At 40.8% G+C, this 25,756-nt stretch overlaps 1 protein-coding gene across 1 annotated transcript in view; it reads right to left on the bottom strand.

Moving 5' to 3' along the window:
- GOLGA1 (golgin A1) overlaps window positions 1-25,756 on the bottom strand; it is a 165,907-nt gene that overhangs the window by 24,259 nt on the left and 115,892 nt on the right. The window contains exons 15-21 of the mRNA XM_053695664.1: window positions 19,980-20,132; window positions 19,805-19,900; window positions 18,204-18,293; window positions 16,506-16,608; window positions 16,253-16,413; window positions 9,441-9,593; window positions 8-67 (exon numbers count right to left, since the gene is read on the bottom strand). Coding sequence (XP_053551639.1) covers window positions 8-67; window positions 9,441-9,593; window positions 16,253-16,413; window positions 16,506-16,608; window positions 18,204-18,293; window positions 19,805-19,900; window positions 19,980-20,132 — 816 coding nt within the window. The remainder of the gene's footprint in view (window positions 1-7; window positions 68-9,440; window positions 9,594-16,252; window positions 16,414-16,505; window positions 16,609-18,203; window positions 18,294-19,804; window positions 19,901-19,979; window positions 20,133-25,756) is intronic.

The following is a 25,756-nucleotide window of genomic DNA, read 5'->3' as shown; positions in this document are numbered from 1 at the left end:
TACTCACCAACTCTTTTTGCAATGTCTTCTTTAATTCTGCCATCCTCTGCTGTAGCTGTTTTATAGTCTGTAAGAAAGAAAACGGTCACATTGATTTCTGATTTTCTCCTTTCAGCTTATCATTATCATCAGTGACATCGTACACATCAATACAATCCTTTATAAGTTCAGAATAAAACAAACAGAAATATGATGTAATAAATCAATTGGCCTTAACATTCACTGTTTTAATAGAGTGCATAAAGAACTGAGAAAAGGAGAACCCTGGGAGTAACCATTCTAAAAACTGGCACATCAGGGCTTTTCTCTTGAAACAGAGCTGTGTTCTGGCTGCACTGTGTAAGTTTTCCTTAATACACTGCATCCACAGCAAAGTGCTGTTTGAAGTGAACAGTGAAATATCCAGGAGAGCTGCAAAGCAGCAGAGCATTGATTGTTGACTGGTTCCCAGATTTTTTCAAACCCGCCACCTAGCCTTTGCCAGACTGCAAAGCCTTGCCTTTTTTTCTGAATGTAAGACATTCGTATGAGCGATACATCTTTTTTTATTACTACATTTCTATGTTAGCCTAAGAGAAAAGGAAACCAATTTATTCAAGAGACATTTTACAATGTGTTTGTCTGCAGCTAATTTGCAATCCAATATTCAACTGCTGCAATATATTATAAAACTTTTAAAATTACTTTATTCTCCAGTTAAACAACACACTGCAGTTGAACTGCTTTAGTGTAACTGCCTAATTTAAAATTGAATTATATTTAAAAATAGCCTACAGAAAAAGTTTCACTAAAACAATCTCATTGCAGAAAGTGAAAAAAGTTCTGCCTCTGGGAGAGGAATTATTTATTATACATCTAAAGCATGAAATCAGATTTTGTGACATTTTAAAGCGAATGTAAACTTTCACGAATCAGTGCCCGGTTTTTAAAAATACCATTAAAAACAGGGGCACTTTCATTCATGAAATTTTACATTACAGCGGTTTTGTTAAAATACTTACCCTTCTCCTTCTTCCAAGCTGGACCAGTGTTTAGCACAGCAATGACGAAACCGGCTTTCTCCAATCACGGCATGGCTTCAGGAAATGCTTGCTTGGGGGGGGGGGAGCTGTGATTGGAGGAAGCCGGATTCGTCATTGCTGACGTAAGTAGAGATGAAATGTGGGCGGACGAATCGCTGGTCTGGCTTGGAAGAAGAAAAACAGAATTTATGTTTACCTGATAAATTACTTTCTCCAACGGTGTGTCCGGTCCACGGCGTCATCCTTACTTGTGGGACACTCTCCTCCCCAACAGGAAATGGCAAAGAGCCCAGCAAAGCTGGTCACATGATCCCTCCTAGGCTCCGCCTACCCCAGTCATTCGACCGACGTTAAGGAGGAATATTTGCATAGGAGAAACCATATGTTACCGTGGTGACTGTAGTTAAAAAAAATAAATTATCAGACCTGATTAAAAAAACCAGGGCGGGCCGTGGACCGGACACACCGTTGGAGAAAGTAATTTATCAGGTAAACATAAATTCTGTTTTCTCCAACATAGGTGTGTCCGGTCCACGGCGTCATCCTTACTTGTGGGAACCAATACCAAAGCTTTAGGACACGGATGAAGGGAGGGAGCAAATCAGGTCACCTAAATGGAAGGCACCACGGCTTGCAAAACCTTTCTCCCAAAAATAGCCTCAGAAGAAGCAAAAGTATCAAATTTGTAAAATTTAGAAAAAGTGTGCAGTGAAGACCAAGTCACTGCCTTACATATCTGATCAACAGAAGCCTCATTCTTGAAGGCCCATGTGGAAGCCACAGCCCTAGTGGAGTGAGCTGTGATTCTTTCAGGAGGCTGCCGTCCGGCAGTCTCATAAGCCAATCGGATAATGCTTTTAATCCAGAAGGAGAGAGAGGGAGAAGTTGCTTTTTGACCTCTCCGTTTACCAGAATAAACAACAAACAAAGACAAAGTTTGTCTGAAATCCTTAGTAGCTGCTAAGTAAAATTTGAGAGCACGAACTACATCCAAGTTGTGCAACAAACGTTCCTTCTTTGAAACTGGATTAGGACACAAAGAAGGCACAACTATCTCCTGGTTAATGTTTTTGTTAGAAACAACTTTTGGAAGAAAACCAGGATTAGTACGCAAAACCACCTTATCTGCATGGAACACCAGATAAGGAGAAGAACACTGCAGAGCAGATAATTCTGAAACTCTTCTAGCAGAAGAAATTGCAACCAAAAACAAAACTTTCCAAGATAATAACTTAATATCAACGGAATGTAAGGGTTCAAACGGAACCCCCTAAAGAACTGAAAGAACTAGGTTGAGACTCCAAGGAGGAGTCAAAATTTTGTAAACAGGCTTGATTCTAACCAGAGCCTGAACAAAGGCTAGAACATCTGGCACAGCTGCCAGCTTTTTGTGAAGTAACACAGACAAGGCAGAAATCTGTCCCATCAAGGAACTTGCAGATAATCCTTTTTCCAATCCTTCTCGAAGGAAGGATAGACTCTTAGGAATCTTAACCTTGTCCCAAGGGAATCCTGCAGATTCACACCAACAGATATACCAAATTATGTGGTAATTTTTCTGGTTACAGGCTTTCAGGCCTGAACAAGAGTATTAATAACAGAATCTGAGAACCCTCGCTTTGATAAGATCAAGCGTTCAATCTCCAAGCAGTCAGCTGGAGTGGGTCGAACGGACCTAGAACAAGAAGGTCTCGCCTCAAAGGTAGCTTCCATGGTGGAGCCGATGACATATTCACCAGATCTGCATACCAAGTCCTGCGTGGCCACGCAGGAGCTATCAAAATCACCGACGCCCTCTCCTGATTGATCCTGGCTACCAGCCTGGGGATGAGAGGAAACGGCGGGAACACATAAGCTAGTTTGAAGGTCCAAGGTGCTACTAGTGCATCCACTAGAGCCGCCTTGGGATCCCTGGATCTGTACCCGTAGTAAGGAACTCTGAAGTTCTGACGAGAGGCCATCAGATCCATGTCTGGAATGCCCCACGGTTGAGTGACTTGGGCAAAGATTTCCGGATGGAGTTCCCACTCCCCCGGATGCAATGTCTGACGACTCAGAAAATCCGCTTCCCAATTTTCCACTCCTGGGATGTGGATAGCAGACAGGTGGCAGGAGTGAGACTCCGCCCATAGAATGATTTTGGTCACTTCTTCCATCGCTAGGGAACTCCTCGTTCCCCCCTGATGGTTGATGTATGAACTTGGCCCTCGCTAGCTGAGGCCAAGCTTTGAGAGCATTGAATATCGCTCTCAGTTCCAGAATATTTATCGGTAGAAGAGATTCTACCCGAGACCAAAGACCCTGAGCTTTCAGGGATCCCCAGACCGCGCCCCAGCCCATCAGACTGGCGTCGGTCGTGACAATGACCCACTCTGGTCTGCGGAAGGTCATCCCTTGTGACAGGTTGTCCAGGGACAGCCACCAACGGAATGAGTCTCTGGTCCTCTGATTTACTTGTATCTTCGGAGACAAGTCTGAATAGTCCCCATTCCACTGACTGAGCATGAACAGTTGTAATGGTCTTAGATGAATGCGCACAAAAGGAACTATGTCCATTGCCGCTACCATCAAACCTATCACTTCCATGCACTGCGCTATGGAAGGAAGAGGAACGGAACGAAGTATCCGACAAGAGTCTAGAAGTTTTGTTTTTCTGGCTTCTGTCAGAAAAATCCTCATTTCTAAGGAGTCTATTATAGTTCCCAAGAAGGGAACCGTTGACGGAGATAGAGAACTCTTTTCCACGTTCACTTTCCATCCGTGAGATCTGAGAAAGGCCAGGACAATGTCCGTGTGAGCCTTTACTTGAGGAAGGGACGACGCTCGAATCAGAATGCCGTCCAAGTAAGGTACTACAGCAATGCCCCTTGGTCTTAGCACCGCCAGAAGGGACCCTAGTACCTATGAGAAAATCCTAGGAGCAGTGGCTAATCCGAAAGAAAACGCCACGAACTGGAAATGCTTGTCCAGGAATTCAAACCTTAGGAACCGATGATGTTCCTTGTGGATAGGAATATGTAGATACGCATCCTTAAAATCCACCTTGGTCATGAATTGACCTTCCTGGATGGAAGGAAGGAGTGTTCGAATGGTTTCCATCTTGAACGATGGAACCTTGAGAAACTTGTTCAAGATCTTGAGATCTAAGATTGGTCTGAACGTTCCCTCTTTTTTGGGAACTATGAACAGATTGGAGTAGAACCCCATCCCTTGTTCTCCTAATGGAACAGGATGAATCACTCCCATTTTTAGCAGGTCTTCTACCCAATGTAAGAATGCCTGTCTTCTTATGTGATCTGAAGACAACTGAGACCTGTGGAACCTCCCCCTTGGAGGAAGCCCCTTGAACTCCAGAGAATAACCTTGGGAGACTATTTCTAGCGCCCAAGGATCCAGAACATCTCTTGCCCCAGCCTGAGCGAAGAGAGAGAGTCTGCCCCCCACCAGATCCGGTCCCGGATCGGGGGCCCGCATTTCATGCTGTCTTGGTAGCAGTGGCAGGCTTCCTGGCCTGCTTTCCTTTGTTCCAGCCTTGCATAGGTCTGCAGGCTGGATTGGCTTGAGAAGTATTACCTTCCTGCTTAGAGGACGTAGCCCTTGGGGCTGATCCGTTTCTGCGAAAGGGACGAAACTTAGGTTTATTTTTGGTCTTGAAAAGACCTATCCTGAGGAAGGGCGTGGCCCTTGCCCCCAGTGATATCAGAGATAATCTCTTTCAAGTCAGGGCCAAAGAGTGTTTTCCCCTTGAAAGGAATGTCAAGCAATTTGTTCTTGGAAGACGCATCCGCTGCCCAAGATTTTAACCAAAGCGCTCTGCGCCACAATAGCAAACCCAGAATTTTTTCGCCGATTGCAAGGTGGCGTCTAGGGTGAAAGAATTAGCCAATTTAAGAGCACGAATTCTGTCCATAATCTCCTCATAAGAAGAAGAATTACTAATAATCGCCTTTCCTAGCTCATCAAACTAGAAACACGCGGCTGCAGTGACAGGGACAATGCATGCAATTGGTTGTAGAAGGGAACCTTGCTGAACAAACATCTTTAGCAGACCTTCTAATTTTTTATCCATAGGATCTTGGAAAGCACAACTATCTTCTATGGGTATAGTGGCGCGCTTGTGTAGAGTAGAAACCGCCCCCTCGACCTTGGGGACTGTCTGCCATCAGTCCTTTCTGGGGTCGACTATAGGAAAACAATTTTATAAATATGGGGGGAGGTACTAAAGGTATACCGGGCCTGTCCCATTCTTTACTAACAATGTACGCCACCCGCTTGGATATAGGAAAAGCTTCGGGGGGCCCCGGGGCCTCTAAGAACTTTTCCATTTTACATAGTGGTTCTGGAATGACCAGATAATCACAATCATCCAAATTGGATAACACCTCCTTAAGCAGAGCGCGGAGATGTTCCAACTTAAATTTAAAAGTAATCACATCAGGTTCAGCTTGTTGAGAAATGTTTCCTGAATCTGAAATTTCTCCCTCAGACAAAACCTCCCTGGCCCCCTCAGACTGGTGTAGGGGCCCTTCAGAAACCATATCATCAGCGTTCTCATGCTCTACAGAATTTTCTAAAACAGAGCAGTCGCGCTTTCACTGATAAGTGGGCATATTGGCTAAAATGTTTTTGATAGAATTATCCATTACAGCCGTTAAATGTTGCATAGTAAGGAGTATTGGCGCACTAGATGTACTAGGGGCCTCCTGTATGGGCAAGACTGGTGTAGACGAAGGAGGGGATGATGCAGTACCATGCTTACTCCCCTCACTTGAGGAATCATCTTGGGCATCATTTTTACTAAATTTTTTTATGACATAAAATACATATAGTTAAATGAGAAGGAACCTTGGTTTCCCCACAGTCAGAACACAATCTATCTGGTAGTTCAGACATGTTAAACAGGCATAAACTTGATAACAAAGCACAAAAAACGTTTTAAAATAAAACCGTTACTGTCACTTTAAATTTTAAACTAAACACACTTTATTACTGCAATTGCGAAAAAGTATGAAGGAATTGTTCAAAATTCACCAAAATTTCACCACAGTGTCTTAAAGCCTTAAAAGTATTGCACACCAAATTTGGAAGCTTTAACCCTTAAAATAACGGAACCGGAGCCGTTTTTATATTTAACCCCTTTACAGTCCCTGGAATCTGCTTTGCTGAGACCCAACCAAGCCCAAAGGGGAATACGATACCAAATGATGCCTTCAGAAAGACTTTTCTATGTATCAGAGCTCCACACACATGCAGCTGCATGCCATGCTGTCCTCAAAAACAAGTGCGCCATACCGGCGCGAAAATGAGGCTCTGACTATGATTAGGGAAAGCCCCTAAAGAATAAGGTGTCAAAAACAGTGCCTGCCGATATAATCATATCAAAATACCCAGAATAAATGATTCCTCAAGGCTAAATATGTGTTAATAATGAATCGATTTAGCCCAGAAAAAGTCTACAGTCTTAATAAGCCCTTGTGAAGCCCTTATTTACTATCTTAATAAACATGGCTTACCGGATCCCATAGGGAAAATGACAGCTTCCAGCATTACATCGTCTTGTTAGAATGTGTCATACCTCAAGCAGTAAGAGACTGCACACTGTTCCCCCAACTGAAGTTAATTGCTCTCAACAGTCCTGTGTGGAACAGCCATGGATTTTAGTTACGGTGCTAAAATCATTTTCCTCATACAAACAGAAATCTTCATCTCTTTTCTGTTTCTGAGTAAATAGTACATACCAGCACTATTTTAAAATAACAAACTCTTGATTGAATAATAAAAACTACAGTTAAACACTAAAAAACTCTAAGCCATCTCCGTGGAGATGTTGCCTGTACAACGGCAAAGAGAATGACTGGGGTAGGCGGAGCCTAGGAGGGATCATGTGACCAGCTTTGCTGGGCTCTTTGCCATTTCCTGTTGGGGAGGAGAGTGTCCCACAAGTAAGGATGACGCCGTGGACCGGACACACCTATGTTGGAGAAAAGGTAAGTATTTTAACAACACCACTGCAATGCAAACTTTCATAAATGAAAGTGCCCCTGTTTTTAATAGTATTTTTAAAAACTGGGCACTGATTTGTGAAAGTTTACATTAATTTTAAAAGGGACACACCGTGTATATACACAGCTTTACTATGGTCTTGCAAAACATGACAGCTGAGTGCGAACACTTGCCATTGTATTGGTAAAATGACATGCTCTAATTCATTACAACATGTCATTTTAATACGAGTGCTCTGCAACTGTTTAACCTCAGCAAGGTGGTTAAACGCATAGTTAAAGTACTGCTGGTCCCTAGTCGAATAACAACCACTACTAAGCGGGTCAGTGGCAGTTTCTGTTCAGAAGCAGCAATTGCCTGCGACTCCATTTTATGCTTTTTAATTTTGCCAATGGGTGTGGAGTATCTCCAATATAGCTGCAAAGATGTTTAAAAAACGGTTGTAAATGAAAATCTATAAACTCTAATAAGGGCTCTCCTATACCAGCTACAATAGGTCACACTGATGGGTTGGTCACATTTTTATGAACTTTTGAAAAATAATGTAATCTACTCATTCAAAAACAGATTGATAACAGATAATAAATAATAAAAAAATAGATAATAAAAACACTTAAATGACCATTAAATAAAACAGAAATGCGTAATCAAAATACAATGCAATAGCACTAACTCTGAATTTAAAATGAGCAAAGGATTTTTTTTATAACAAATTTCAAAATTTCCTTTAATTTGCTGGCCCCTGTATCATGTGACAGCCATCGGCCAATCACAGACTTATACATATATACTGTGAACTCAAGAGGAGCTGGTGCCTAATAAAAAGTGTATGTAATAAGAATGTACACAATTTGATAATGGAAGTAAAATATGGAAAGTCTCTTAAACGGCATTCTGTATCTGAATCATGAGAGTTTAATGTTAGTGTCCCTTTAATAAATTATAGGAAAAGAGAGCAAAATAAATAAAGAAATGCATTGCAAAAGATTTTTTATTATGCATTATTAAACATGTTTTATTACAATCTCAAAGTGTTTCATGTCCCTTTAAATAAGAAATGCTTCCACAAATTACAATAAAAAAGGGACCTGAAAACCAAAAATGTTCTTTCATGATTCAGATAGAGAATACAATTTAAAAAAAGTTTTCAATTTACTTCCATTATCAAATTTGCTTTGTTCTCTTGTTATTCTTTGTTGAAGATATCTAGATAGGTAGCATGTGTTCTATCGAGAACTCCAATACATCGAAAACTCCAATCTGACGTCACTTCCGGTGATTCCATACATCTGATTGGTCCGTGTCTCAGTGAGTGACAGGATTCACAACCAATGAGATGGGCACTGTAATTGCCTATCTTCACTATATATTTTGCCTCTGCCTGGGGGGGGGTTCAAGGGGGGCAAAGCCTCATTCCCCAAGGTTAACATGAGGTGTATGCCAGAGGATCGGCGGTGCGCCCCCCAGACAGAGGCAAAAACAGATAGTAAAAACAGAAGTTACCGGAAGTGACGTCAGATTGGAGTTTTCAAGGAATTGGAGTCCTCAACAGAACACATGCACTACCTGACAGGAAATAGTGCTGCCATCTAGTGTTCTTGCCAAGGTATAACATTGTTGCAGAACTCCCATATATTGCTGCAAACACTTAAACACTCCTGAGCTTTCACTGCTGCTTTTCAACAAAGGATAACAAGAAAACAAACAACATTTACAAAAGAAGTAGAATGTAAAGTTGTTTAAAATTGTATGTTCTATCTTATTAATGAAACGTTGTTTGGGTTTTATGTCCCTTTAATAACCCTACGAGCCAATATCAGAGAGACTGCTGGTCGAGCAGTATATGGGGATATTCTTGAAATATTACACCGTCTATAGATGTTTCCTTTAAGTTTATTTTAATTAAAGGGACATTGTACTTACATTATTAATGTTTTTTCAAATGATTATACCAGTTGCAGAGTACACAATGTATAGGAAATTGATCCTTTATATTTATATTTGTATATGAAATAGCCATTATTGCTCCTTGAAACCCCAACCCATTAAAATGGGCAGAGCTTTTAAGGTGAACTGATCTGATTATTGCACCACTTTATATAAAACACAAAATGTTCCTCATCTTACCTCTGTCTGGGATAACAACTGAAATGAAACATTTTTATACATCTCTATTCCACCTCCAATGCCGACATGTTTTCTTCTAAAGCATTCCTGTTTACATAACCTTTCTGTAACCAGTACTTAAGTACTGAAATAGCCAGTGCAAATGGGCATACGACAGGCAAAAGCAGTTATTTCAAATGTGAAAACAAAGGAAATTAGCTATTTGTAAACAATTTGATATACTCGAGCAGGCAAAATGGATCACTGGGAACTCATTAAAGGGAAGAAAGATGCAAATCCCAATGTTACCTTGTTTTTCTCTGCTATCTGTTGTGCCATCTCTCGATGCTCCTTCTGCAGCTGCATAATGTCCCCAGCCTTCATCTCCCCGTTCTGTTCCTGTGCACCTGCTCCGTGCAGCTGTTCATGTAGCGCTGAAACCTCGTCCCGTAATGAGGACACCTAGCAAAGAGGAAACCTGTCAAGGCTGGCACAGGTAGCGCACACATGGCCTCCGACATAAACCAAAGCAGCAACACAGCAAGTCATGAAGAAGCACATTTATATAAATACTGCAATAGGGTGAGAATAAGGAGACGTCCTGTGCCCTTTATTCTGTAAGGCTAATAATAATACAACTTCGCAATATGTTTTCATTATTTCTTGCCCTTCCTTTTCGTGTAAATAAGCTCTGAAAAATGTTTTTGTAATTCTCAGAACTTGAAATGCACCCTGCTGGCTTCTCAAGGCACACCATGCTCCATAATCCCCCCCCCCCCCCATTAGCTATATCATATAATAACTGCAAAACAATACCATTTATACTAACATTATGACAGCGATTAGCCTTGTTGCAGCATAAAAGAATTAGCTTTAAAGGGACATAGGATAAAGGGAATTAGATAGAGCTTTCAATTTAAAAAAAAGTTCCAGTTTATTTATTATATAAAAATATTTTATTTATTATTTTATTATCAAATTTGCTTTGTTCTCATGTTATTTATTGTTGAAGAGATATCCAGATTGGTAGCGTGCGCATGACTGGTGCACTACATGAAAGGAAATAGTGCTACCATCTATAACGTATAACATTCTTCCAAAACTGTTGCCATCTAGTGCTGCAGACACGTGCACACTCCTGAGATTACCTTCTTGCTTTTCAACATAGGATAACAAGAAAACAAATACAATTTGATAATAGAAGTCAATTAGAAAGTTGTTTAAAATTGTACGTTCTATCTGAATTATGAAAGAAAAAATTTGGGTTTTATGTCCCTTTAAAAATGTTTAAAAACTTAGCTGACATGTTATTCTATAGCAACAAAATAGAAAACAGAATTTATGTTTACCTGATAAATTACTTTCTCCAACGGTGTGTCCGGTCCACGGCGTCATCCTTACTTGTGGGATATTCTCTTCCCCAACAGGAAATGGCAAAGAGCCCAGCAAAGCTGGTCACATGATCCCTCCTAGGCTCCGCCTTCCCCAGTCATTCGACCGACGTAAAGGAGGAATATTTGCATAGGAGAAATCATATGATACCGTGGTGACTGTAGTTAAAGAAAATAAATCATCAGACCTGATTAAAAAACCAGGGCGGGCCGTGGACCGGACACACCGTTGGAGAAAGTAATTTATCAGGTAAACATAAATTCTGTTTTCTCCAACATAGGTGTGTCCGGTCCACGGCGTCATCCTTACTTGTGGGAACCAATACCAAAGCTTTAGGACACGGATGAAGGGAGGGAGCAAATCAGGTCACCTAGATGGAAGGCACCACGGTTTGCAAAACCTTTCTCCCAAAAATAGCCTCAGAAGAAGCAAAAGTATCAAATTTGAAAAATTTGGTAAAAGTGTGCAGTGAAGACCAAGTCGCTGCCTTACATATCTGATCAACAGAAGCCTCGTTCTTAAAGGCCCATGTGGAAGCCACGGCCCTAGTGGAATGAGCTGTGATTCTTTCAGGAGGCTGCCGTCCGGCAGTCTCATAAGCCAATCTGATGATGCTTTTAAGCCAAAAAGATAGAGAGGTAGAAGTTGCTTTTTGACCTCTCCTTTTACCAGAATAAACAACAAACAAGGAAGATGTTTGTCTGAAATCCTTTGTAGCATCTAAATAGAATTTTAGAGCACGGACAACGTCCAAATTGTGTAACAAACGTTCCTTCTATGAAACTGGATTCGGACACAAAGAAGGTAAAACTATCTCCTGGTTAATATTTTTGTTGGAAACAACCTTCGGAAGAAAACCAGGCTCAGTACGTAAAACCACCTTATCTGCATGGACCAGATAGGGCGGAGAACACTGCAGAGCAGATAACTCAGAAACTCTTCAAGCGGAAGAAATTGCAACCTAAAACAAAACTTTCCAAGATAATAACTTAATATCTACGGAATGTAAGGGTTCAAACGGAACCCCTTGAAGAACTGAAAGAACTAGATTAAGACTCCAGGGAAGAGTCAAAGGTCTGTAAACAGGCTTGATTCTAACCAGAGCCTGAACAAACGCTTAAACGTCTGGCACAGCTGCCAGCCTTTTGTGAAGTAAAACAGATAAAGCAGAGATCTGTCCCTTCAGAGAACTCGCAGAAAATCCTTTCTACAAACCTTCTTGTAGAAAGGAAAGAATCACACCAACAGATATATTTTTTCCATATATTATGGTAAATTTTTCTAGTTACAGGCTTTCTAGCCTGAATAAGAGTATCTATTACAGAATCTGAAAACCCACGCTTTGATAAAATCAAGCGTTCAAACTCCAAGCAGTCAGTTGGAGGAAAACCAGATTCGGATGTTCGAATGGACCCTGAATAAGAAGGTCCTGTCTCAAAGGTAGCTTCCATGGTGGAGCCGATGACACATTCACCAGGTCTGCATACCAAGTCCTGCGTGGCCACACAGGAACTATCAAGGTCACCGAAGCCCTCTCCAGATTGATCCTGGCTACCAGCCTGGGAATGAGAGGAAACGGTGGGAATACATAAGCTAGGTTGAAGATCCAAGGTGCTACTATTGTATCCAATAGTCGCCTTGGGATCCCTGGATTTGGACCCGTAACAAGGGACCATGAAGTTCTGACGAGAGGCCATCAGAAAAATGTCTGGAATGCCCCATAATTGAGTTATTTGGGCAAAGATTTCCAGATGGAGTTCCCACTCCCCCGGATGCTCCTCCATCGCCAGGGAACTCCTTGTTACCCCCTGATGGTTGATATATGTAACAGTCGTCATGATTTCTGATTGAAACCTTATGAATTTGGCCTTTGCTAGTCGAGGCCAGGCCTTGAGAGCATTGAATATCGCTCTCAGTTCCATTATGTTTATCGGGAGAAGAGAGTCTTCCCGAAACCATAGACCCTGAGTTTTCAGGGGTTCCCAGACTGCGCCCCAGCCCACCAGACTGGCGTCGGTCGTGACAATGACCTATTCTGGTCTGCGGAAGCTCATTCCCTGTGACAGGTTGTCCAGGGTCAGCCACCAACGGAGTGAATCTCTGGTTATTTGATCTACTTGTATCGTCGGAGACAAGTCTGTATAATCCCCATTCCACTGTCTGAGCATGCACAGGTGCAATGGTCTTAGATGAATTCGTGCAAAAGGAACTATGTCCATTGCCGCAACCATCAAACCTATTACTTCCATGGACTGCGCTATGGAAGGAAGAAGAACAGAATGAAGTACCTGACAAGAGCTTAGAAGTTTTGATTTTCTGGCCTCTGTCAGAAAAACCTTCATTTCTAAGGAAACTATTATTGTTCCCAAGAAGGGAACTCTTGTTGACGGGGACAGAGAACTTTTTTCTATGTTCACTTTCCACCTGTGAGATCTGAGAAAGGCTAGGACAATGTCCGTATGAGCCCTTGCTTTTGACAGAGACGACACTTGAATCAGGATGTCGTCCAAGTAAGGTACTACTGCAATGCCCCTTGGTCTTAACACCGCTAGAAGGGACCCTAGTACCCTTGTGAAAATCCTTGGAGCAGTGGCTAATCCGAATGGAAGTGCCACAGGTAATGCTTGTCCAGAAAGGCGAACCTTAGGAACCGAAAATGTTCCTTGTGGATAGGAATACGTAGGTACGCATCCTTTAAGTCCACCGTGGTCATGAATTGACCTTCCTGGATGGTAGGAAGGATCGTTCGAATGGTTTCCATTTTCAATGATGAAACCCTTAGAAACTTGTTTAGAATCTTGAGATCTAAAATAGGTCTGAATGTTCCCTCTTTTTTGGGAATTATTAACAGGTTGGAGTAAAAACCCATCCCTTGTTCTCCTAATGGAACAGGATGAATCACTCCCATGCTTAACAGGTCTTCTACACAGTGTAAGAATGCCTGTTCGAAGATAATTGAGACCCGTGGAACCTTCCCCTTGGGGGTAGTTCCCTGAATTCCAGGAGATAACCTTGAGAAACTATTTCTAGCGCCCAAGGATCCTGAACATCTCTTGCCCCAGCCTGAGCAAAGAGAGAAAGTCTGCCCCCCACCAGATCCTTCCCAGATCGGGGGCCAACACTTCATGCTGTTTTGGTAGCAGTGGCAGGTGACTTGGCCTGCTTACCCTTGTTCCAGCCTTGTATCGGCCTCCAGGCTGGCTTGGTTTGAGAAGTATTACCCTCTTGCTTAGAGGGTGTAGAATTTGAGGCTGGTCCGTTTCTGCGAAAGGGACGAAAATTTGGCTTCTTTTTAGCCTTAAAAGACCTATCCAGAGGAAGGGCGTGGCCCTTTCCCCCAGTGATGTCTGAAATAATCTCTTTCAAGTCAGGGCCAAACAGTGTTTTACCCTTGAAAGGGATGTTAAGCAAAAGCGCTCTGCGCGCCACGATAGCAAACCCTGAATTATTCGCCGCTAATCTAGCTAATTGCAAAGCGGCATCTAAAATAAAAAAGAGTTAGCCAATTTAAGAGCTTGAACTCTGTCCAAAACCTCCTCGTACGAAGATTCTTTATTGAGCGACTTTTCTAGTTCTTCGAACCAGAAACACGCAGCTGTAGTGACAGGAACAATGCATGAAATTGGTTGTAGAAGGTAACCTTGCTGAACAAACATCTTTTTAAGCAAACCCTCTAACCTTTAATCCATAGGATCTTGAAAGCACAACTATCTTCTATAGGAATAGAAGTGCGTTTGTTTAGAGTAGAAACCGCCCCCTCGACCTTGGGGACTGTATGCTATAAGTCCTTTCTGGGGTCGACTATAGGAACTAATTTCTTAAATATAGGGGGAGGACAAAAGGTATGCCGGGCCTTTCCCACTCCTTATTTACTATGTCCGCCACCCGCTTGGGTATAGGAAAAACATCGGGGGGCACCGGAACCTCTAGGAACTTGTCCATCTTACCTAATTTCTCTGGAATGACCAAATTGTCACAATCATCCAGAGTAGATAATACCTCCTTAAGTAGTGCGTGGAGATGTTGAAATTTAAATTTAAAAGTTACAATATCAGGTTCTGCTTGTTGAGAAATTTTCCCTGAATCTGAAATTTCTCCCTCAGACAAAACCTCCCTCCTGGCCCCTTCAGATAGGTGTGAGGGTATGTCAGAACAGATATCATCAGCGTCCTCTTGCTCTTCAGTGTTTAAAACAGAGCAATCACGCTTTCTCTGATAAGTAGGCATTTTGGAAAAAATGCATGCAATAGAATTATCCATTACAGCCATTAATTGTTGTATGGTAATAAGTATTGGCGCACTAGATGTACTAGGGGCCTCTTGTGTGGGCAAAACTGGTGTAGACACAGAAGGGGATGATGCAGTACCATGCTTACTCCCCTCATTAGAGGAATCATCTTGGGCAATATCATATCTATGGCATTATTATCCCTACTTTGTTTGGACATTATGACACAAATATATCACATATATTTAAATGGAGAGACACATTGGCTTTCATACATATAGAACATCGTTATCTGATGGTTCAGACATGTTAAACAGGCTTAAACTTGTCAACAAAGCACAAAAAACGTTTTACAATAAAACCGTTACTGTCCCTTTAAATTTCAAACAGAACACACTTTATTACTGAATATGTGAAAAAGTATGAAGGAATTGTTCAAATTTCACCAAAATTTCACCACAGTAACTTAAAAGTATTGCACACCAAATTTGAAAGCTTTAACCCTTAAAATAACGGAACCGGAGCCGTTTTTACATTTAACCCCTATACAGTCCCAGGTATCTGCTTTGCTGAGACCCAACCAAGCCCAGAGGGGAATACGATACCAAATGATGCCTTCTATAAGCTTTTTCAGTGGTTCTTAGCTCCTCACACATGCATCTGCATGCCATGCTTTCCAAAAACAACTGCGCATTAGAGGCGCGAAAATGAGGCTCTGTCTATGACTAGAAAAGGCCCCCAGTGAAAAAGGTGTCCAATACAGTGCCTGCCGTTTATATTAAAACAATCCCCAAGATTTAACAACTATTAAAAGTAATAATCTGCCAAATATACTTAGTAAAGTAATCGTTTTAGCCCAGAAAAATGTCTACCAGTTTTTTAAGCCCTAATGAAGCCCTTTATTCTTTTACTTAAACTAAGAAAATGGCTTACCGGTTCCCATAGGGAAAATGACAGCTTCCAGCATTACCGAGTCTTGTTAGAAATGTGTCATACCTCAAGCAGCAAAAGTCTGCTCACTGTTTCCCCCAACTGAAGTTAATTCCTCTCAACAGTCCTGTGTGGAAACAGCCATCGATTTTAGTAACGGTTGCTAAAATCATTTTCCTCTTACAAACAGAAATATTCATCTCTTTCCTGTTTCAGAGTAAATAGTACATACCAGCACTATTTTAAAATAACAAACTCTTGATTGAAGAATAAAAACTACATTTAAACACCAAAAAACTCTAAGCCATCTCCGTGGAGATGTTGCCTGTACAACGGCAAAGAGAATGACTGGGGAAGGCGGAGCCTAGGAGGGATCATGTGACCAGCTTTGCTGGGCTCTTTGCCATTTCCTGTTGGGGAAGAGAATATCCCACAAGTAAGGATGACGCCGTGGACCGGACACACCTATGTTGGAGAAATGTCTGCAATAAGGTGTTCACTGTCCCTTTAAATCCTTAGATGCATTTTATTTATGTGGGAGCAGCAGGCAAATCCCTGGGCAGCCTCATACCTCAGACTCACTGGCCAATAAAGCCTCTTTGTGCTCCTGCAGCTGTGCCGTGGCCTCGCTGGCGTGCTGTTCAGCAGATGCCTTGCTCTGATTCGCTCTGGACTTGTGGTCTTCCAGCTCAGCCTCTATGTGCTGTATGCGTAACAATGCGGCATCGTAATCTAATGCAAACACAGGAAATAGAGTTCAGTATGAGCTAGAGATCCAATAACACTGTGTGTCGCAGCGTATACAACTGACGCGCAAACCTCACCCTCCTTTAGTCTGGCAGCTTCCTGGTCTCTTCTCGCAAGCTCCTCCTTTGTTTGTGCCATTGCCAGTGAGTGATCATTGATTATTGCGGATAGCTTCATCACCTGAGAGACAGAGCAGAATGAAATAGGATAAAGAAGATATAAGGATTGCTCTTTTCCTTTTGCGGTCTATTTATAATATAGAAGACACAGAAACAAAGAATCTGCAGCAATTCTAGTTGGTTTTCTCTAGCAATGATGTCTAAAAGTTTAAATCTGCTAATTTAGCAACCAAATAATCAACCACTATTGATGTGAGAAGTAGATTGCTCAACATTGAATGTGAAGTCTGCTCAAACACATCTTAACTCTCAAACTTTAGATTAAAGGGCCGTAATACCCAAATGTTTAAACACTTGAAAGTGATGCAGCATAGATGTAAAAAGCTGACTAGAAAATATCACCTGAACATCTCTATGTAAAAAAGAAAGATATTTTACCTCAAAGGTTTCTCAGTAGCCACACCCCATTGTAAAGGACTTCTAAGCAGCAAATCAGTATGTCTGTCCCAGGACAGCGGAAGGAGCGAGCATTTGTGCACACTCATCTTATTTCCCTATTCAGTGTAAGGAAGTTTACTACGAAATCTCATGAGAGTTAAGTGAAATCTCATGAGATCACAGTAAAAGAGTTCATGACCTCAGCACTGCTGATGCTGATTGGCTGCTGTTTATTTCTTCTTCTTTTTTTTAACCTGCAGCTGGACAGCAGCTGAAATATAAGTTTTTACACAGCACTTACTCTGGTGAGCTGAGGAAATTGTGAGGTAAAATATCTTCCTTTTTTACATAGAGATGCTTAGGTGATATTTTCCTGTCAGCTTTTTACAGCTATACTGCATCAGTTTCAAGTGATTTAGCATATGAGTATTATGTCCCTTAAAGCATAACGTGGCTACCAGATCAGTATGGTCTTCACACCACGATGATTGGATTTACCTGCCCCATTAAAGTTCAGATTCACAAAACCCACTGACAGACTACATTTCAATCAGCAGACCATTTACTGAGAGTCCTATCATTCATTTTAGCATTACACCTAATCTAAGCTTGGCACGCTCCTCTTCAACTTCTCTCTTTATTTACTTATATTGTGCCTGAGCTGTGATCTGTGACTATTTATGGCGCCAGGATTGCCACAGAGTTACTTTATAATAATAACACGGGACATGAATCTAAGTCACGTGAACTGCAACTCCTAGCTCTCTAAACAGTCACCGCCTGTCTCCATTATTCTAAACTGGCCCCTAATTATGATGGGAACCTATAGTATTTCCTGCAACCCCCCCCCCCCCAAATATCAACAAATGTTATGGAAAGTCGTTGCAACATCTCATGTCCAGAATCTTACTTACTGTACCCCAAAGTGGCCAATGATTATAGGTGGCGACCACTGTATACCATGCTTAATTTCACTGCAGCAACTATAGCCCACAAGATAAACTACCCCATACCTATTTGCTCACCCTTCAACCAGTAGATTGTAAAATCTTCAAATCAGGGCCCTTGTTCTGTATTGATTTGGTTTGCTGAGTTTGTTGTATGTGCTACCTGTATTTATTTATTTTTACCATGAAAAAGTGTCATTGTGTTAGCGGCACCCACGTATTCAGGGCTAGAGAATTTGCGCATTAGAAACAAAACAATAATAATTCTAACCTCCTGCTGAAGATCTTCCTTTTGCTTTCTGCATTCCTCCAATGCTTTTGCAATCTCCACGCTCACCATTTCCCTGCTACTCAGCTCTTCCTGCAAGAATTCACTTATTGAGAGGACAATAATAAAAAAATAAGTCTCTCTAAGTCCACAGATGAAAGAAGCATTCTGTGACATAAATGACAAGATGCAAAGCAGCAAGAGGTTCACACGGAGAACAAGCATTCTGAAGAGACTGACAGAGACGTTAAACACATTTCACAACAGATGTAGAGAAATAGCAGGACCAGCACACACCTTTGGGAAATATCCCGTATAGCTTACATCAAATAGACTTAGGTGCACACCTGGAGGACCTTCCTTCCAGGGTGATGGTATATATAGTAAAAATAGAACACTCAGGTGGCACACAATATGAGGCAACATCGTCTTTATTGCGCTGTTGCCTCATTTTGTGTGCCACCTGAGTGTTCTATTTTTTACAATTCACAACAGATCCTGCTGCTCAGTAATTAAAGGGACATTCCAGCCAAAATTGGAATCCACATGAGTGCATTTCAGTTTTGAATAGAAGCATTGTTGTAATATAGATGTATTTAAGTATGCACCAGCATTTTAAACACAGCAGTTGGTCAGAGAGGCTATGGTGCTTGTAACATCTGGTAATGACTCAATTTGTTCATTGCTGACATGACACAAGCCCCACCCGCTGCAGTATTTAAAATGCTGGTGCAAGTGTGTGAGGTGAGAGCGCAAGAGACAAGTGTGTGAGGTGAGAGCGCAAGAGACAAGTGTGTGATTTGAGAGCGCAAGAGACAAGTGTGTGAGGTGAGGGCGCAAGAGACAAGTGTATGAGTTGAGAGTCCAAGAGACAAGGGTGTGATTTGAGAGCGCAAGAAACAAGTGAGTGAGTGTAAAATAAAGGGAGCATGGGGAGTAAAGACGGTGAAAATGAATGTATAACCCTTTAAAGGGACATATTTTTTTAAAGCTAATTTATCTGTCCCAATCTGGGACTTCAACTTTCTGTCCCCCATTTCGCAGTGCATCAATTCAGAAATGTTACCACCCACTTAAATATAGAATAGCACAACGCGCTCACCCACCTCTGCTTATGATGTGCGACTGCATATCACATGCAAATTCAGCTTCTCTAGTTCTCCATGTGGTAGGCGGGAGCACAGCATAAGGAGAGGCTCTGCTATTCTATATTAGCGTGGGCACTACAGCTTCTGTGTGGTAAAAGTTCAAAGATCTTTAGATTATCTGGACATATAAATGTCAATACAGTCCTTAAAGGCCAGAAACCATTGATGTATATACACATCCAGATAGTCCTAAAGTTAAATGAGAAACTCAAAAGGGGAAGGAAAGTAAAAGAATAATATTTAAAGGGCAGTGGTACAAGAAAAAGAGTAAGAGCATGAGAATTAGAGACAGCATTAAGCAGAGAGGCGTTACATAACCAAAATGCAGAAAATTAGTCAAAAAGGTTGGCAATAAAAGTAGGAGGTAACATAGAATGAACATAAATAATGAGACACAAGGCTACATAAGAGACTCCTCAGCAAGATTCTGGCGACCTCATTTAAATGACTCTCTACCTTCAGCCTCTCCTGCTCTGTCTCCTGCCTCTTCAGTGCAGCCTCCAGCTCTTCTCTCTTTGCCTCAAAATCCTTATTTTCTTGCTCCAGCTGACTCTATGTAGGAAGCAGACAGTAAGATGCCCTTATCGTTGCTCACGGCGCACAATGAGTTTGGAAAACAAAAAAAACTTACAATCTTGTGCTGCGCCGCCGTCCTGTCAAAGTCGCGTGCTGACTCCAGAGCAGACACCTGCGCCTCGAGCCGCTCCACCTTTTCTGTGCACTGCTGCTTCACACTTGCCAGCTGTTGTGCTAGTCTGCTGCTCTCAGACGCCAGCTCCGACTGCTGCACATAGGCAGAAGGGAAACAGCGGTTCAGTACGTGGGTGACAACTTTTAATACCAACTAACTTCAGTTAAAGGAATATTAAGCTCAAAATGTAACTTATCATAACATATTTAAAGAGACATGAATGTAAAATAAAGCAAATTCAAGAGAATATTCCATTTACTTCTATTATCTAATTTACTTTTGGTATCATGTTGAGAAACATACCTAGGTAGGCTCAGGAGCAGCAATGCATTACTGGGAACTAGCTGGTGACTATGTATGTGTATATATATATAGCTGGTAGGGTGTTTGCACTCTCACCATCGAACAAAAACTGCCAGGGTGCTATAATATAGTTAATATAGTCATTAGCTCATCAAATGTGCTAAACTAGCTACCAGTGGTAAATATCTGCCCCTGAGCCTACCTAAGTTTACTCTTCAACATAGGATAGCAAGAGAACTAAGCAAATTTGATAAAAGTTATTTGGAAAGCTGCGTTAAGTTGCAAGATCTATCTAAATCATGAAAGTTTACTATTGACTTTACCATCCCTTTAACTGCTGAAATGTTACTATATATTAGCACTATAGTGGCTAATAACATTTCACATGGCAACAATAAACTGTATCAAGACATACAGCCCAATGTATCATTCCACAGATGGATCATGTTCTCAGTCAGGCAACCTGTACATCAGGATTGAGGCGATCGGACAACATTCGCAGCCTCTAGTTACCATTGCGCAAGCAGATACTTGTGCTACAGCTGCCCCCTGTTCTTGCGCAAGAACACGCTTCGAACAATCACGGTCTGGATCAGTCTAGGGTAACAATAATCTTCTACCTCTAAAGTAACATAGCGCACATGCTTAACATTACAATTTAAAATGCTATGAAATCCTGCTTTACTTCTTAGCTGTCAGAAAAAAATGGCAACATTTATAAAGCATTGTGTTAACAGGACACAATGATAACTATAATGTAATTGTACACTTTATGATGAACACTTTGTTGGATATTAAACATGACAACCACATCTATACTATAATTTTGTTTGTAAAGCGTCCATCGCCAGTTGCGCACGCATCTTTAAAGGAATGTTGGATGCGCGAGGCAGCCAAAAGAATGTTGGCTGCGCGTGCAGCCAAAACAATCCACCTGGAAGCAGCCTAGGCAAACCCGAAGCCTTAAAAAACAAAATCACGCAACTGCCCGCACGAAATAACTAAAAAACATTAAACTGCCTGCAAGAAATAAAAAACCTAACCTCCCGCACTAAGTATTAACAAACACCTAAACTGCAAACCCAACATTGCAAAATAATAAAGTAATTAACCCCTAATCCGCAAATAACATAATTAAAATATTAACCCCCTAACTGCCAGCCCCTCACATCGCAATAAACCTAATTAACCCCTAAACCAACAAACCCCATATCGCAATAAACCTAATTAACCCATTAATCCCTAAACCACCAACCCCCCCAACATTGCAATAAACCTAATAAACCTATTAACCCCTAAACCCCCACATCACAATAAACCTAATTAACCCATTAACCCCCCAACATTGCAATAAACCTAATAAACCTATTAACCCCTAAACCCCCACATCACAATAAACCTAATTAACCCATTAACCCCCCAACATTGCAATAAACCTAATAAACCTATTAACCCCTAAACCACCAACCCCAACAGCGCAATAAATCCAATTCACCTATTAACCCCTAAACCGCAAAACCCCGACATCGCAATAAACCTAATTAACCAAGGTTTATTGCGATGTGGGGGTTTGGCGGATATAACCAATTTAATTACTAAGCCCCCTAACCTAACACCCCTTAAATTAACCCCAATACTAAGTTACACTTAAATAAAACCTAACATTAAATTACAAAAAAATAATCTAAACTTACAAAAAATAAAAACTCTAAAATTACAGAAAAAAATAAACAAAATTATCAAAAATAAAAAAATTTAAACCTAATCCCTATGAAAATAAAAAAGCCCCCCCAAAATAAAAACACCCCCTAAACTAAACTACTAATAACTTTTGTAGGGAATTGCCCTAATTCAAACAGCTCTTTTACATTTAAAAATTACTAAATCCCCCCACCCACTAAACCCCCAAAATAAAAAAAACTAACACTAAAAAAACCTAAAAGTACCCATTGCCCCTAAATGGGCATTTGTATGGGCTTTGCCCTTAAATGGGCAATCAGCTCTTTTTCCAGCCCATTAAATTCCTAATCTTAAAAATAACCCCCCCCCCCAAAAAAAAAAATAAAAAAAAATAAAAAAACAACACTAAGACCCAAATAGGTACTCACCGTTCCTTTAGTCCGGCGGAGAAGGTCTTCTTCCAGGCGGCGCCATCATCTTCTATCTTCATCCGGAGCAAAGGCTTCACCGATGCGTGAATCCTCAATGGCAGTTCTCAATGGCAGCGGTCCTCGGCGGAGTCGAGATTCCTCTTCATGCGATCGTCCGTCGCACACTGAAGATTGAATGCAAGGTACCCCATATTTATTGAGGTACCTTGCATTCCTATTGGCTGAAATTTTAAAATCAGCCAATAGGATGTGAGCTACTGAAATCTTATTGGCTGATTTGAACAGCCAATAGGATTTTAGTAGCTCTATTGCAATGAATGCAAGGTAAAATTGTAGGACACTGGCTGTACAATGGCATCACTAAGGATGGCTTCCCTAATAGTTAAATACTTCTGAGGCTATATATATATATATATATATATATATATATATATATATATATATATATATATATATATATATATATATATGTTTAATATAAAGTAAAGAAAGGGGAGAGGTGCTGTGTAGCAGTTGAAAGGAACAAGCTTGTGAGGGAAGAACCCACAGAAAGGCTGCACTAATAGCACTCAAAGCTTGGACTTGAGAGTAGAGAAACTGAAGAAAGTTAAAATTTAACGTTTATTCAGGTTACATTAAAAATATGGGACCCAGAGTGTGGAAACACATTAAAAACAACTAAAGACCCATTGACTGGATTCCGTTTTATTAGTTAGTATTGCCTTTGTTGTATATTAAATACAAGCAGGAATCCACACCATGCGGATAATATCTAGAGTAGAGACATATTGTAATGCTGCTTGTTAAAATGTAGCCTAGATCAGAGAAAGGAGGCTGTAATTAGTACGTGGTCCACTAGATTAATATAAGTTTTGCAACAGAATGAACTCTTATATTAAATATATATATATATATATATATATATATATATATATATATATATATATATATATATATATATATATATATATATGTGTGGCTTAAATAGCCATCGTAACCAGGTTGGATATTGGATATAATATCATTGGGGAAACTTAGTGTAGAGGACTGTTCTGTTTGTATAGTGTGTAATACTTCAACACATGAGTATTTAATTCCGTGTATCACTGTATATTTCTGGAAATAAATTTTAAATTGTCGGCAGATCGATATTCCTTTATTTTGTTCATCTGACAGATAGGCTGCAATGGTTGTTAAAATTGAGTTATTGAAAAAAATTCTCTACTGGTTTTAATCCCTAAATCAAAGTCTACTATGTATGCCAAAACGTAAATATGATTCACAACTGAGGATTTTTACAGCCACCACAATTAATTATTGGCAGGTATTGGAATTAATGTTGATAAGAGTATAATTTTGTCTTTAAAGTGAAAGTAAATCCTAGCGTTTTACAAACGCTAGGATTTACTATTGAAACAAATAAAGGGCACTTTCATTCATGAAGTATAAGATACTTCATTTAGAAAGCTCCTTTATTTGATTTAACCGATCACCGCTCTTAGCTCCTACAGCAGCACACGGCTAAATAGCCATGCAGTAAATCCGGCTTGGCACCCATGGGAGACAGATTTACAGCACGGCTATTGGCTAAGAGGTGAAAAAGTCACCTCTTAGCCAAAATTTTTTTTAGCTGTAGGAGCTAAGAGCGGTGATCGGTTGAATCAAATAAAGGAGCTTTCTACATGAAGTATCTAATACTTCATGAATGAAAGTGCCCTTTATTTGTTTCAATAGTAAATCCTAGCGTTTGTAAAACGCTAGGATTTACTTTCATTTTAAGTTCATTACAACTTAAGCTCCGTAATGTTATTCTATAGCACGGACATGCCAATGTGTGTGCGTATATACATATATATATATATATATACATACATATATATATATATATATATATACACACATATATACACATATATATATATATATATATATATATATATATATATATATATATATACACATATATACATATATATATATATACACACACATACACACACATATACAGGGAGTGCAGAATTATTAGGCAAATGAGTATTTTGACCACATCATCCTCTTTATGCATGTTGTCTTACTCCAAGCTGTATAGGCTCGAAAGCCTACTACCAATTAAGCATATTAGGTGATGTGCATCTCTGTAATGAGAAGGGGTGTGGTCTAATGACATCAACACCCTATATCAGGTGTGCATAATTATTAGGCAACTTCCTTTCCTTTGGCAAAATGGGTCAAAAGAAGGACTTGACAGGCTCAGAAAAGTAAAAAATAGTGAGATATCTTGCAGAGGGATGCAGCACTCTTAAAATTGCAAAGCTTCTGAAGCGTGATCATCGAACAATCAAGCGTTTCATTCAAAATAGTCAACAGGGTCGCAAGAAGCGTGTGGAAAAACCAAGGCGCAAAATAACTGCCCATGAACTGAGAAAAGTCAAGCGTGCAGCTGCCAAGATGCCACTTGCCACCAGTTTGGCCATATTTCAGAGCTGCAACATCACTGGAGTGCCCAAAAGCACAAGGTGTGCAATACTCAGAGACATGGCCAAGGTAAGAAAGGCTGAAAGACGACCACCACTGAACAAGACACACAAGCTGAAACGTCAAGACTGGGCCAAGAAATATCTCAAGACTGATTTTTCAAAGGTTTTATGGACTGATGAAATGAGAGTGAGTCTTGATGGGCCAGATGGATGGGCCCGTGGCTGGATTGGTAAAGGGCAGAGAGCTCCAGTCCGACTCAGACGCCAGCAAGGTGGAGGTGGAGTACTGGTTTGGGCTGGTATCATCAAAGATGAGCTTGTGGGGCCTTTTCGGGTTGAGGATGGAGTCAAGCTCAACTCCCAGTCCTACTGCCAGTTTCTGGAAGACACCTTCTTCAAGCAGTGGTACAGGAAGAAGTCTGCATCCTTCAAGAAAAACATGATTTTCATGCAGGACAATGCTCCATCACACGCGTCCAAGTACTCCACAGCGTGGCTGGCAAGAAAGGGTATAAAAGAAGAAAATCTAATGACATGGCCTCCTTGTTCACCTGATCTGAACCCCATTGAGAACCTGTGGTCCATCATCAAATGTGAGATTTACAAGGAGGGAAAACAGTACACCTTTCTGAACAGTGTCTGGGAGGCTGTGGTTGCTGCTGCACGTAATGTTGATGGTGAACAGATCAAAACACTGACAGAATCCATGGATGGCAGGCTTTTGAGTGTCCTTGCAAAGAAAGGTGGCTATATTGGTCACTGATTTGTTTTTGTTTTGTTTTTGAATGTCAGATATGTATATTTGTGAATGTTGAGATGTTATATT

This window comes from Bombina bombina, chromosome 12, assembly GCF_027579735.1.
Source record: "Bombina bombina isolate aBomBom1 chromosome 12, aBomBom1.pri, whole genome shotgun sequence".
NCBI lineage: Eukaryota > Metazoa > Chordata > Amphibia > Anura > Bombinatoridae > Bombina > Bombina bombina.
Note: the sequence above shows the minus strand (reverse complement) of the source record. Positions and strands in the feature narration are given on the sequence as shown.